This window comes from Lepisosteus platostomus, chromosome 2 (genome assembly GCF_059453375.1).
Source record: "Lepisosteus platostomus isolate fLepPlt1 chromosome 2, fLepPlt1.hap1, whole genome shotgun sequence".
NCBI lineage: Eukaryota > Metazoa > Chordata > Actinopteri > Semionotiformes > Lepisosteidae > Lepisosteus > Lepisosteus platostomus.
In genome coordinates this window covers 67,571,206-67,586,532 of record NC_142612.1, presented here as the reverse complement: position 1 = coordinate 67,586,532, position 15,327 = coordinate 67,571,206, and the positions used below count along the sequence as shown (strand labels likewise).

Below are 15,327 nucleotides of genomic sequence, written 5' to 3'. Positions count from 1 at the left end.
TGTATCTTATTTCATATCAATAGCTTCATAAAACCTTATCACAGATAATAAAATGGTTAGGAATGCAACCCTCATTCCTCAAAAGAGAACAATATCTCAAAAGTGGTATATAGTGGGCTTTAGGTAGATTGAGCTGGTATATATAAGGTGCTACAGATGTTCAGGTGGAATGTATAGTATGCAGAACACAGTGATCCACCCCTGACCCTGAGGATATCCTGTAACTGTGGTGTTTTTGGCCTCTTTGACATATAAACCCACATAGGGCTGCTGAAGAAAACTTGTAATCTGGTATCCACGTTTCTCTTTACCATTACTTTGAAAAATGGAATGTTCCAAATGGAAACTACACTATATACCCATCATGAGTGAGGCCAGGAAAGTCATGAGAACAGTGGAGATCTGGTCACCTTCGGCGTCCTGTCATGATCGTAATCCCTCCTCTTAAGGGCACTCCGGCCCTTTCATATTTTAGTTGATTACTTGCACCTGCCCCCTAATTTAAGCCTGGCGCTCTCGCGATTCCTGGCTCAGCATTGGAAGACGGACGCCAGGAATCCCGCCCACCAGCGGGTCAATGCCTGACCATCTGAGTCCAGGGCTCGGAGCACCTGACCTCGTTAATTCGGTTTTATTCCCTGTCCCTGTTCCGGATCCCGTTCCGGATTTTAACCTCGTTTGTATCGTCTTGGATGGATCCCCCTGTTTAGGACTTTGGACTGCGCCCCGGATTTCCCCTTTTGGACTGTCTGGATCTGTTTGCCCTTGCCGCTGTCGTCACGCCCCCCTGTCTGTCTACCCATCCTATCCTGCTGTACCTTCCCCTGATGTCCTTCCCCACTTACTGGACTTCTGGATCATGGCACCTGCACAATGTCCTGAACTACGCTTCACGGGAGCCTGGACTGGCTCCCGTTACACATCCAGTTTCAAGCATTGCCTTTCTCATGGACAGAGCAAGAGCTTATCACGTCTCCTAAAAGTGTGTGCTGTAAACCATAGTCAACTGTAACACAAGTGTTTGCCATGCATATTAACATGTAATAGTGTACACGATCCACTGGGGCAAGCACAGTCTGGACAACATTTGGACAGTGCAATAACTTTGTCAGGGTTTCCAAAAAGGACCAAGTTAATAATCTGGTTTTGTTTTTGTGTGATACATGAATCATATAAAGTAAGAATTCATACACTATGAGACATACAGTATGTCATACATAACAAGAAAGTAGTATATGATGTAATATTCATTAAGCCTTACTGGGACATTTTCCATAGAGCCTATCAGACCTAATCTGCATGCTTTAAAAGTCCACATTAACATCATCGGTGCTGAAGGATGTAATCAAACAGGACTCTGGAACTGTTGTATTGTTAACCACTATTCTAATTGTCTACTGTACATAATATATATGATACAAACTGTACAACATCTTTTTAACAAATGTCTTTTTTTGTTACAATGCTGTTCAGTGTCCTTAGTGTCCTTAATTTTAAATTAAGGTACATGTGTTTAAATGTTGCTTTCCTACACTCCAGAATATCTCAGTACACTACATTTTAGTGTGGGGAATTCCCAGTACAACCAAAAAATTAGAAGCTGTTACAGTATTGCATCACACACCTTTATTGCTCAATCAAGGAAGTAGTTGATGTCATCTTGTAAGACAAATATGCTGTACTTTTTTTCCCTCTGTAAAAAAATTGGTATTTAAATAGACAACTGCATCTGAAATCTGTCCATTTTTCTTTATTCTCATTAAAGGCATTGCATTTTATTAATAATGTAATACAAGTAAATACATGTTTACATTGAAAAATAATGCTGGTTTATTCTACTTAATAGCTTATATGCAGAAATAATAAAAATCAATAATTGCATTGAAGCTGAAATGAAATATTAGATGCTTTGTGTGGCCTTGAGCAGTAGGGTTCCAAGGAAATTCGTGAAGAATAAAGGTCTTTAAAGCTTTGTCACTCCAGAATTTAAAGCGTGTTACTCTGTATTTTTCCCATCTTCCTCTCCAGTAGATGTGGGCTTAGCCATATTCTTCAGTCTGGAGCTATTGACACACAAGGACGTGGTTAACACATGTAACAGAAACAGTTATGTGAATCGCTGAAAGTATGAAGTTGCTTTATGGTATAAAAACAGTAAAAAATGGATAAAAAGCAATTTACAAGTCTGCACTTTAATTATGTACTGCACTATTTATCTGGCTAAAAACCATCATGGTGTATCGGCATCCATTTTAAACCACTATCAGTCTTGCATGAAAGATATTATAAGTAGGTAAATTTTACTGTACCTTAGATACTGGAGTGCATTCTTAACCCAGGTGTCTTTCGCACTTGCACAGATTTTTTTTCCACGGTAGGTGTAGAAACTGTACATTTATTTGAAAAAAAGTCATAGAAATTCAGTTTGGTGCTTTTTCTTAAGAAGAGTGGTTAAACACAATAAATATAATTTCCATGTTTAAGTACATCTCATCTGTTTCAATGGGTTTTGCACAGAGATGTTATGGGAAAAGCCCACCTGCAGACAGAAGGCTTAGCCAGCCCTTTTTTCTTTGAAACATACTGTATTTACTGCTTGTCAAAGTTGACTGACATAGTAGCTAATGGAAGACATACTGTAGGAAAAAGCAAACCACGTGATGCTGGTCATCAACGTGGCTTTGGTATTACTGAATTTCGTACAGTAAGAGGAGGTTTATTTTAACAGTACATGACTCTAATTCACTAGCTTTCAATTGACGTGGTATATAAAAATATCTACACTCCAAACTCCAAAAAATTGTTTTTTTATTTAACCCTTGAGAAGTGCGCTTAGTTGATTCTGCTATTGTCATTCTATTTACTGAACAGCACCTCTGTGATCTCTGGGTGTGCATTAGTTATTCTGATTGTACTCAATTAATATGAAATGCTTAGCTGAAAAGGGTATTATAGCTCAATAGAACTGTCATGCATTTTAAAGATTCAGGATAATATAGAATCCCTCAAATAGGCAGGACTTTCATGAGTAGTATATATTTACAGAATATTTTACATACATGATCGCATCTAATCTACAGACTTCCAGGGAACTCTGCTCATAATATCCTTTAATCAACTTGAAAGGCACTGGTTTGGTGGTGTAATTAATACAGCAGTCAAGGTTGAGTGGTCTATCTGCAAGACATGAACAACAAATGAACGCATCAGTATGTGCCTCATCTTTTTAGCCAATGTGAAAGAGATATCTACAGTTTGGTACATGTCAAAAGACTTAAGCTTAGAACTTCCAGAGAAACACTCAAATAAACAAAACAGCCAAAAAACAACAATAACAAAAACTAAAATCACCTTTGACATCAAAGGGAAGATAAAGTAACTGAGAAAAGGTGTATTGAAAGGTACCTCAGTAGCTGTAGGAGTAATAACACCCATACCGTAAGTACAGTATACTTTACATAATTATAACAATCACTAGTCTTACACTAATCCCATACTTTAATAGTAATAGACAATTAATAGACATGAATTAATTAATAGATAATAGACGTTAATAGTAGTAATGAGACTCCAGCGTGACCTACGTTCACAGAAAAAACAAATGTGTGTTTGTACATGATCATATTTTCCATTTTAAACTGTATCATACAGGTGAGCCACCCATGCAGTGTCAGTTCTCCTCACTGCCTCCCACACCTTAGTAAGGTGCTTCTTATGATACCTGCCCATCAGCCCAGGCCACTAGGTGCAAACAAACCCACACTACTATAGCAATTAACCCTTATCCCACAGAAATCTCTCCTATAGCTCCCACAAACATATTTAGTACTCTCAGCCCCTTAAGCCACTTTGTTGTTGTTTTTTACTTGCCACTGCAAGCATGATAGCAGTAGATGTGGTTTAAAGAGCAATGTAAATGTAAACAAAAGTTATTAATTCACCACTCACTACTGGGACACACGCAGTGACAATTTAGAGACCCCACTTGGCTTAGGCTGGTCTTCACAAGGAAACCAGAGCACCTGGAGAAAACTCATGTGAGGTCTGCAATCAAACCCCAATGCTGTGAGACCATAAATAATTGTACCATAAATAAATAGTCACTGTATATAATAATTAAGTCACAGCAGACTTTTACAAATCTGTTACTTCTAATACTGAGCAAATCACTGGGATATTTGTTTCGCAAATATCTGTTTCAAATATTTGTTTCAAAAATGCTTCTCCTAATTTTATTGTACCGCAACATATGATCAGGTTCAACAAAGACAGAGCAAAAACTCACATGCAAATGCTTTCTCAAGAGTGATGATTAGAAAGAGGCATGACAGCAGGGCAACAGTGAACAGGCTTCTCTGAGACATCCTGTCGGTTGGAGAAATGGCTTGGTTGGCTATGTGCACTTCAAGCTCATGTCACTTTTATAGAAGCCTTATGGGCTGGGGGGATGGTGTTAGTGGCTGCTGTTGGTCTTTACATGATGTCTGAACACATCCTCAGTTCAAAAATCCAAGACGTTCTGAAAAATCTCAAAGGCACAATAAGCACTCATTACCATTTAAAAAGTATTCTGCCACTGGCACAGTTTTCACTATAAAGTTTGCAGTCAGGACATTCAAGTAGCCTTTAATGTTTGTTGAGCACAACCTACTCCACACATTCAAAGCAAAATATAACTGAAAGAACTGAAATAACCGAAAGAAAGAATATGAATAATGAACATGACAGAAAAATGAAGTCATGATTGCGTAAGTACACAAACCTTTTGCTGTGGCAAGTATAAATTAGTTTAGGTGCACAATATTACCTCAACAAGGCACACAGTTAGTCTCTGTGTGCAACAATAGCAATTCAGAATAAACACATCTGTCTCTGCAACGTCTATTAGCTAGGTAGTGAATACGAAGAGTTTTTGCAAAGATTTAACCACAAAGATAAAGGTAATGTTTAAAAAAACTCAGGGATAAAGTCATAGAAAGGTACAGACCAAGAGGAGGGTAGAAAAAGTCTGACATTGCCTATCCCTTTGAAGACAATGAAATGGGTTATTAAGAAATGCAAGGTGTATAATGTTACTCAGACACCGCCAATCTCAGACTGTCCCTCCAGGGACTAACGTGGTTAGGAATTCCACTGTGGGGGCAACAGTGACTTTGAAGCTGCAGCCTACTACAATAGCTGAGAAAAGATCCATGACTGTATAGCACAGTGACAAGAAGTATGTCATTACTGGAAAAAACAGTTCGAATACTGCGCGGATTTTGAATTAAAGCATTTAAGTGATACTGGTGACATGACAAAACTTGTTTAGTGTCTGACATGACAGAATTGCAATATTGGTCTAAATGCAAAATGTTACTTCTAGTGCATACAACACAGCACATCATCCTGTTAGCATCATCCCTGTTGTCAAGCATGGTGATGGCGGTATTATATTATGGGGCTACTACTCATCTGTAGAGACTGAATAGCTTGAAACGACTGAAAGGAAAATAGATGTACAGGCAAATATTAAAGAAAAACCTGCTTCAGATTTCTTTCTGCTGAAGAACAACAACTGGGAAGGAACTTCACCTTTCAGCAGAAGAATGACCCAAAGCACATTGTCAAAGCTAGACTGGAATGGCTAAAGAATAAGAAAGTTAATGTCCTTGAATGGGCCAAAGTCCTAAGTGGAAAATTATTGACAGTTTGTGGAAAGACTTGAAATCCACCGTCCTTAAGCAATCCCCAAGCAACATTACAGAGCTTCGGCAAATCTGCCATGAAGAATGGGTAAAATCCAAGTTTGTGTGCAAAGCTGGTACTCTTGAACAAAAGTGTGTGGCTCTAATTGCTGCCAAAAGTGCTTCCACCAAGTTTTTAGCTCTGTATATGTACAGTATGCAATCAATGTATTTTTTTCTCTTTTATTATTGCTATCATTTACAGTAACCTTCGCAGAAGTCTTCAGATGGAGCACTGAGGTTTTGAATAAAATATTCAGTTCAGGAAATGTGCATCAGATTGTAACTTCACAAAATGGGACACCCTTTAATTTTCTGAATGCTTTTGCATAGCTCTTGTGAACATAGACTTTTGTGTGCCCATAATTATTTTATTTAATTAATCTGTGTGTTGAGAAGTGGCAAAAAAGTAAGCAGTTTCATTAATTGCATAGGAACTAATTTAAGAATGTAGTGCATTTCTCAGCAAAAACAGTAAGAAGAAACCTGTCATCTGGCCAAAGACTAGACACAATTAACATTTGCTTTGAGTGATTATCATTTAATTATATGATTCAAAATGTAATTCCAGTTTTGTATCTGACAGGCCTAGAGTAATAGTGTGAAGACAGCTGTCATGGTGTATTGTGCACGGTACACCATGAAATGTTGTAGAAAGAAACAGCATTATAGCATTGCATTACAGCAGATTTATGTGTGCTGAAAGTGGAGAAAGGAAATGTAGGACTTTGCAAAGAAAGATTTTGCAGTGAATATGAATATGACAACTAGAAGTAAATTTAAGAACTACTGATTCGACAAGATTAGGATCACAATATGTGCAGTAGTAAGTCCATATTTGAAAAAAAAATCTGAGCAAATAACTTTGTATCACTATATTATCAGAACAAACTGTTGTAGGCACTGTACATAAAGCTATGAATGACCACATAGTCCTAAACTGTGGTTTTGTTAAAGGTGAATCCCCTTTGTTAATAATAAATTTAGCATTATTGCTCATTTGGAATATTACTAATTTATACATCATTACTTGACTAAAGGTGGTTGTAGCTATCATAAAAAGAGTGTTCTGCAAACCTTTCAAAAACTAGGCCATCCTGTTCTGCCACAATCTTTAAGACAAAACCTACAGATGAGTTTTATTCACATAGTTTTTCTAGAGAGTAAATGAAAATAACACTGGAGATAAATAAAACATCTGCCTCTATCCCCTTTTTAAGGTGAGATGGACGATTTATTAGCAACTTAGTTTCAAACAATATAAGAATATGTACTAGCTTTGCAAAATCTGCATATCACATAACACTTTAGACTGAATAAAAAGGAAACTGATTATTTGACCTACTTTATGGTGTCTGATGATGTAAACAAATCTTGTAAACTATTTTAACTTCTGAAAACCCAGATTTCCAAATGTTGTCAGGAAGTTAGAGAAGAAATATGTTGAAATTCAAAGAATGCAGAGCTTGCATTTAATCACAATATGTATTTATTGTGTTGCACAATACAATTGCACAATATGTAATTATTGTACTACAATAAGTCTTGTAGTACAAATCAAATCATCACATGAACACATATTTTACAGATTCCACTTTTAGTTCCTCAATAAGCAAAATGAACATCTTGTGTTCTAAACAACACATTTCTGAAAAATACTGTTTTTGTTCTCTTCCTAAATGAAATACTTAGCTTTAATAATGTGTTCCTTACAAAGGTCACTAATAGTACACCTTATTTAAGTACAATTTTTAAAAAAGCATGAAAAACATGCATAAGGCCCACTATTACTCTTACAAAACTTACTTATGGGACTGCATCACTTCCAGTAATAAAAATCAACCATTTATATCTGTTCTGTGTTAAACATCAGCGGATGTTTCATTGTTTTTGTCCATGGCTCCTATTTTCCTTAGTCCTGTAAGAAACAACACATGTAATAATAACACTTATAGTAAAAAAATGCTGTGTAATAAACACTGTGACTGAGTGATCTTAGAGGAGCTGAATGGCCTATTCTATTTCTGGGTTTTCATAATATCCCTATTCCAAAATCCACGACCATTATTCATGAGGCTTCAGTGTTCAATTACTAATGTTCTAACATTTATTTCTAAAAATGTGAAATTGGCAGTTAATCTGTTCAGACTGAATACTTAAATACCATGAACTGTTTGCTCCGAAATGTAAGTTTGTCAGAACCAACCACCTCTTTCTCACACTGTTGCATGGTGTAACAAGGTCACCCTGGCCTGACCTGCACTGATTCACATGGCCTTGGTGTGCCTTTCACACTTTTGTGCAATGCATTTTTTGAGCCATAACAGCCAGCCTTTAACAGGAAGATCTTATATAATTAAAACCCTGTGGTTTGAACGCAATCTGCAAATGCAAAATGCAAATCTTACTTCAATCGACGAATGATTTCTTTCACCTTCCTCGCTCTTGGATCGGCACAGATCTCCCATCCCTTCCTTGTGATGAGCCTGCCAAAGGCAATACACACTTTCACACCTGCTGCTGTGTATGCAAGACACACTGAGAGGAGGAAATTGAAATCTACTGTATGCTTTATACAGTATGTAAATACTATCACTGTTAACTACAATCTGCCTTACATACTAAAAGAACTCCAAGTATACTGAAATAATACAATTTCCACAAAAATACATTTTGACAACAGTTTAAACTCTGTGAACCCCTAAAATAAAAAACACAGGGAACTTTGTAAATAGCGTAGATGGTTTGAGACAGTTTATTAGTAATACTATTAGAATAATATAATACTATTAAAAACATCAAATGAAGAAGTTATAAAGAACTTCTTAGACACCTCTTAGACAACAAAGGAAAAAAAAGCATTTTTTCTTACAAGACAGCTTCAACATTGCAGACTCCATTAGAATCCTGTTTCTTGTATGCCTTAATTAGTTCAGGTTTTACTTTCTGGATACTGGAATAGCTGTTACAGCAGCGATATCCTCCTAAAAGAATGATGACAATCATTATTTGTCGTTTTTTTGTTCTCATTTCTGAAAGTAAAGGTTAGAAATGCGTTAGATGGAGTTGTACTTACTCGCTGCATCAGTGGTGTTGTAAGAAACAAACACTGCAATCAGTAAGAGTGCAGCCAGGCTCAGTGTTCTGTAACTCATCTTAACATTAAGCATGATGATACAGTTACAAACAATTACAGAAGAAGTTAAACAAGCAGAGCTTCAGCTGAAGGAGTGCATTGCAGACTCACATTTATACACTTCTATGAGGTGAAGGGAAAATTTGCAGGGCGTTATGCCAAAAACAATTGTACTTTTCTTCCTCTCTGGGGGGATTCTCGGGCAGGTGGAACGTTTAAAGTTCACATACGGCACATGAGCACCCATCTCTCCGTGGGATAAAAAGAGAAGACCTGTGGGCAGGAGGTTTTGTGCATTGTTCAGCGTCTCAATAACGCTGTGGTAGCAGCGTAGGCACTGTGTACTGTAAAATAAGCTTTATGAGCATGGGAGGAAAACAGGTGTGTTACCCATAAAATAAAGGAATACAAAGTTGGGCCAAAAGGAAAAAGCACATTCTTTGTGCACATTCTTAATCAAATTCGCTATTTTGTTTTTGTTTTTTTACAGAAATTTTTACCTTATTTCATATTGATCAATATCTCTGTTTTGATAAGGTTCGGTCGTTTTGGTTCAAATACTGTAAGTGTCTGGCTGTTCCTTGAAAATGCACTTAAAGACATTTCTTAGCATGTTACTGACCGAGTAAGCTTAGTTTGACATTAGTTTGTTCTGCTGTAATCATGTCTAGTCTCTCATATATCAGTAAAACTGATTACAGATCCATAACTCATTTTAGAAAGGAGGTCATTTCCATATCCAAGCCACATTGGCTCATCGGGCCAGAGCTTATCCTGTCTAAACCAAAGAGAGAGCTATTGAATCCCCCCCACACTGCTCTCCCGATTACCCCCAGTGATGAGGTCACCACGTCTACAGCTGCCTGGACTGGAGCAGCTGGGATACAGGACCTCACTCAAGGCGTAACAGCAGAATCACAGCAGGGGAGCTGAGCTCACAACTCACCAGTTAGTTTGAGGAAGTACTGAACAACATTAACAGACTTGAGAAATTCTTATCACCGTAGGAATTCCCCACTCTGCCTTGGCTAATCAGTGACAGAATTTAATCCTTTCAAACATGAGAGTTCAAACACACCAGAGACAGTCCAGAGCAGTCCTGCTCCCCAACACCCTTTACTGTACATTCAGGCAACAGATCCCATTCAGATCCTGTCCTGGACAAAACTGTACCACAGTTCTATCTCACAAAATGTTATAGAGCACCTAAGAACGGCAATACAATAATTATTTCTGGTTGTAAATTAAAGTAATTTTCCTGTATGCGCTTATCTTAGCACAATACTTTGCTTAGATCCTGTTCCGGAGGCTGAACTAGAGGTGCAAATTACAATATCTGAATACAAATGCTACAAATTAAAAGTAGCATTATTGTATTTTAATATCTGATATGATTTATTCACAATACACATTATTTATATTTGGCTAGCCATTTTTAAACATGTGTAAATGACCCAGTACATGCAACATACTATAGTGCATGTAAAAACCTTAATATAAAGTGTTACCAGAATAATAAAGCTGAGTTCAAATATCTAGCATTATTAGAGACTTGGTCAGTCAAAGCAAGTATACTGTAAATGTCACAATTTAATTTTTTATGTAATTTAATTTTCTACATTGTCCGTGCTACAGTGGTGTGAAAAAGTGTTTGCCCCCTTCCTGATTTCGCAGCATGATGTCTAGCTTTTGAGGATCTTTTGGTCTACTTCACTTTGTCAGGCAGGTCCTATTTAAGTGATTTCTTGATTGAGAACAGGTGTGGCAGTTATCAGGCCTGGGTGTGGCTAGAGAAATTGAACTCAGCTTTCCAAAGATGTGATAAACCACAGTTGATTTAAGTTTTAACAGGGGGGGCAATCACTTTTTCACATAGCTCAAGCTGAAGCGCACTTGGGTTCTGCAGCAGGACAATGATCCAAAACACACCAGCAAGTCCACCTCTGAATGGCTTAAGAAAAACAAAATGAAGACTTTGGAGTGGCCTACTCAAAGTCCTGACCTTAATTCCGATTGAGATGTGTTGGCATGACCTTAAAAAAGCGGTCAAGGCTCGAAAACCCTCCAATGTGGCTGAATTACAACAATTCTGCAAAGATGAGTGGGCCAAAATCCCTCCACAGTGCTGTAAAAGATTCATTGCCAGTTATCGCAAACGCTTGATTGCAGTTGTTGCTGCTAAGGGTGACCCAACCAGTTATTAGGTTTAGAGGGCAATCACTTTTTCACACAGGGCCATGTAGGTTTGGATTTTTTTTTCCCTTAATAATAAAAACCTTCATTTAAAAACTGCATTTTGTGTTTACTTGTGTTATCTTTGTCTAATATTTCAATTTGTTTGATGATCTGAAACATTTCAGTGTGACAAACACGCAAAAAAATAAGAAATCAGGAAGGGGGCAAACACTTTTTCACACCACTGTATATTGTATATTCAAAATACAATTACAGAAATCAAAACATTGCTTTAAATTGTTTCGAAACCATGCAGTTGCACATACCTGTATATCAAACTGTACATTTTGCCAACACCAGTCTGAAATTACTTATGAAATAAATTGTGCTACAAGAAAGACACCCTGTCTTTCCATGAGATCATATTACATACAGCAGGGACTACACAATACTTCTGCCACTGGATCCTATTACCCTGTGTACATTTGGAAAACGTGTCGTCATGGCATGTCAGCTTTGTACGGATTTTTTCCCCTTTATATTGTTTACATGTGCTATTTCTAGGTTTGACTGAACTGACATTTCTCTAATTACATTGCATATTACAATTCACAGAGGAATGCACCTGCTGTCCTGCATACTGTACTTCCTTTTCTTTCACTACCTACTGCTTAGTTTAAAAATAAAGTACTGGACCCAAATTATACAGTAGTTAAGGCTGGAGTACTGCTACTGTGTTCCTACATTTGACCGCATCTGAGGCAGTGGTGTACCTGTTTAAAATGCTGAGGTCTCCCTATGTTTTATTTTTCTAAATAGGTCTAGTTACTCAAACCAGGTAGTCTTTATCTGTGTCTCTATTAATACCGCAGTATTATTTTATGCATGTAGTATCTCTATAAAAGGGATGTTTTAGAACATAAGTTCAAAGAGAACAGACCATTCAGCCCCTCTGGATTGTTGTGTCAAAAATAAAGTCAGACACATCTGCCCAAACAGTGAGTGGATCCTTAAATTAAAAGTTGCTGCTCTTCTGACGAAGCTATACAGTGACTTTACTAGTGTGACAGTCCCTTTCTATTGATATTACATCACATCTTTCTTGGCCAGATCTCCGTTTTAAACCCTGGCGAATGCATGGCATCTAGTTGTAGGCCCTGCTTGTCACTTTCATGATAAATTCTGACTTTCTATTTAGAGGCCTTTCACCCAGAGCTCAGAGTGGCTGTCAGGAGCAAGCCAGGAGCAAGATACTAGAAATCTAAAATTTCTAAAGCATAACGCAATATTATGAAGCTACAACGGCTTTTGAAAAATGCACACTCTGTCATATCACATAACAATGTTACATGCGATCCACTTGCTAACTAAAGTTAAATTTAGCAAAGCCAATAAAATAACACATTATGTTCCCATACCAGGCTTTATTAAATGTAGCCACTTTGAAAATAAATGAGTAATTACTGTAAATATTTTTCCCTTTACTGTGTAAGGACTGTAATCATGATGCTGATGGTTCAAAGTGCAGTTTATATGGTGCTGTACATATGCAGTATGCTATAGTTTTGTTCACTATGCATCTATCCATATTCAGCATATCACATCATATCTTTGCATTGTTGACCTACTTTCTTTTTGTTTTTGCATTCCATATTTATATGGGGGACCGGATGGCTGCCTCTACTTTTTTCAGTTCTCTTAAAATGTACAGTTAATTATTATTATCGTTTCAATTTCTATATCTTACTGTTTTAAAGTTCTTTTTCATCATAAATTACTGCCCGTTCACTAAAAGATTTGCTGAAGGCAATTCTTGATTAATGAATGTTCCCCAAGAGCAGTCACGAGCAAAATATTCATGGAATGTTCATGGCTCAGACTGAAAGTGTAACAGAATTTTAATGATCTTCATGTTTTTTCATGAGTAGTCGTGACATTTAATGACGAATTATGCATGAAATCCTCGAATTTATGCATGAAAGCTACATTTGCTGGCACCACCATGAATAATTCATGATTGTGCATGGTTTATTCATGATCATAAATGCAAGTTGCATTGCTTTCAAGACGAAGCTGGGCTCTAGTTTCTCATTCAGAGAACACAACCTCAGCATTAGAACAAGCAACAGAACCCTGTATTTTCCTGAAGACATACAGAAGCTACTTTTAATATCCATCAAAACGGAATATTGATGTTCCAAAATAGGAGATAATCAACAGTTTCTTAAGAACCGTAAAGTCGTCCGTGGTTGCAAGACATTGTCCTTCAGCTTCAGCCTTTGTCTGCTTCCTGCAGATCATCACATAATATTACTCTCGGCAATGGATGCAGAGATTGTTTCTGATACAGCAATGCCATTTAGGTATGTTTCCTGTTTTATTGCTGATTAGGAAAACAAGAGCAGGTAATTTGCTAGATTGTTGTTATGGAAACTCAAATTCGGGCTGCTGACCTGATTTTAGACTTCCCAGTGTTTAGAGGTGGCATTGAAAGTAGTTTTAGATTAAATGTATGTTTTTCTGTTAGCATAAAAGGCTTTTCTTCATAAATAACAGATGTTTTTTTTTTCAATGCATGTTGAAGACTTCCAGTTTTCTAATTAGAGATTTGAATAGTGAAAGGACCTCTGATAAGCCTCAATTACTATGTGGCTTATATTGAGACCCTTTGCGCACACAGTCATTGTGGTAACATTGTGAAACTCAGTGACATAAATTTCATAGACCTCGGTAACAGCACGTACAAAAATGCGCTCAACTATAATTATGGCTGAAGAGACCCCATTAAGCTTTATTCTTTATCTTTCCTCATTTTGCTTTCAGCATTGCAGAGAGGCTAGAGACGCTGGACCAGAAAGTGGCAACGATTCCCAAGCTAGAGATGGAAATCAAGGATCTCAAAAACCAGCTGAGACGAGTACAGAAGAAGCTCAAGAGCCTACAGGGGGAGGCCAGTGAGGGTGTGAAGGGAAAGTCAGAAGACCTGTATAACGGGCACACTAAGAAAAGCCTGGAAAACGTGCTCGGCCACGAAACATCACTGTCCGCTGCCTGTAAGGCCCTGCTGCTGAAGGTTTTCGATGAGCAGTACCTCATGACCCACAGCATCACGGGTCGTCGTGGCAACACGAAAAGGGAGCCCAAGCCAATGATGGATGAGCGCAGCATCCAGCTGATCCGCTACCTTCTCAAGAGCAGGTTCGGCCCATGTGTGAATGACAGCACCATTACGGAAAAGATTCAGAATGTTCAGAAGGTCCTGCGGCTGAAACACCGACGCAGGGCAGCCCAGTCTCACTGAGCGCTCATTTCAGGCCTCTGATGAGGTTTTGAGGTTTTGCTGCACACACTGCATGGAGCTCACAGTTTCAACACCTTGAAGCAATTGCCACGTGTAACATCTTTTAATTATACAGTTCTGCCTTGAAAGTTATTTTTTAAAACAGCCATTTTGATGTAATTTAACAGAATGCTTTGAATGATACATAAACATTTCACTGTATTTAACAATTAGTATATGCTTATAGCTCAGTCCTAATATTTCTATGTGCAGCAGCAAAAACTATTACTGTGTCGGAGTTGTGATGCCCTGATTCTTTTTCTTGGAATGCCATGATCACCTTTCGTGGAACTATTGCCTGCTCTCTTTGAGTAGTTAACCACTGGTATAAACAATAAAACATCAACAAGTGGCTCCCCTTTCAGAATGCTAATTCATGGGGCACAAGTAACAGCTCCCTCACAAGTCATTAGTGGCTCAAACTGGACCACACTCTAAAAAGACATCATTAACTCTGCCATGGGCTGGCCAGGTACCAGACAACAGACAAAAATGTATGAGCGGCCCAACATAAACTTCATGCTTCCTGGGACTCTCCTTATCTCTCAGAAGGTTCTGTGCAAGTAATTAGGTATCATCTCATGGCCACATACTGTACTCTTTTACACAAGTTTAAGATCATTGATGTTTTGCATAAGGTGAAATAAAGTGCAATAAAGCATGAACCCCACTAATATTTGTGTTACACCGTATATGTTTATAGAACAAACAAATGATCTTTCAAATTTGAATGTCAAACTATGGAGTTGTGGTATGTCACTGTATAGACAGTTTGAAAAAATATAATAAAACGTATAATCTAATCCATCTCAACCATTCCAGAATCAATTTCTAAAGCCTTGTTGTTATGGCTCTCAGACAAGATGAGTAGACAGCAAAAAACATTACCTGCCTCTGAGTTCTAGGTTCAGTTCCATGCAGTACAAAGACCAGAAGCTTGGGTGAAAATA

The 15,327-nt window shown here is 37.7% G+C and overlaps 2 protein-coding genes across 2 annotated transcripts; one reads left to right on the top strand and one right to left on the bottom strand.

The window, feature by feature from the left end:
* Window positions 1–1,735: 1,735 nt before the first annotated feature.
* On the bottom strand, window positions 1,736–4,433 carry ccl20l (C-C motif chemokine ligand 20-like). Its single transcript, XM_088614969.1, has 4 exons — window positions 4,286–4,433; window positions 3,060–3,177; window positions 2,310–2,387; window positions 1,736–2,063 (listed from the first exon to the last, which is right to left on the bottom strand). The coding sequence occupies exons 1-4, from the start codon at window positions 4,362–4,364 to the stop codon at window positions 1,997–1,999; spliced, it is 342 nt and encodes a 113-aa protein (XP_088471095.1). The 5' UTR covers window positions 4,365–4,433; the 3' UTR covers window positions 1,736–1,996.
* An 8,635-nt stretch (window positions 4,434–13,068) lies between these two features.
* LOC148676879 (uncharacterized) lies at window positions 13,069–15,288 on the top strand. Its single transcript, XM_088614924.1, has 2 exons — window positions 13,069–13,400; window positions 13,861–15,288. The coding sequence occupies exons 1-2, from the start codon at window positions 13,360–13,362 to the stop codon at window positions 14,336–14,338; spliced, it is 519 nt and encodes a 172-aa protein (XP_088471050.1). The 5' UTR covers window positions 13,069–13,359; the 3' UTR covers window positions 14,339–15,288.
* The last annotated feature ends 39 nt before the right edge of the window (window positions 15,289–15,327 follow it).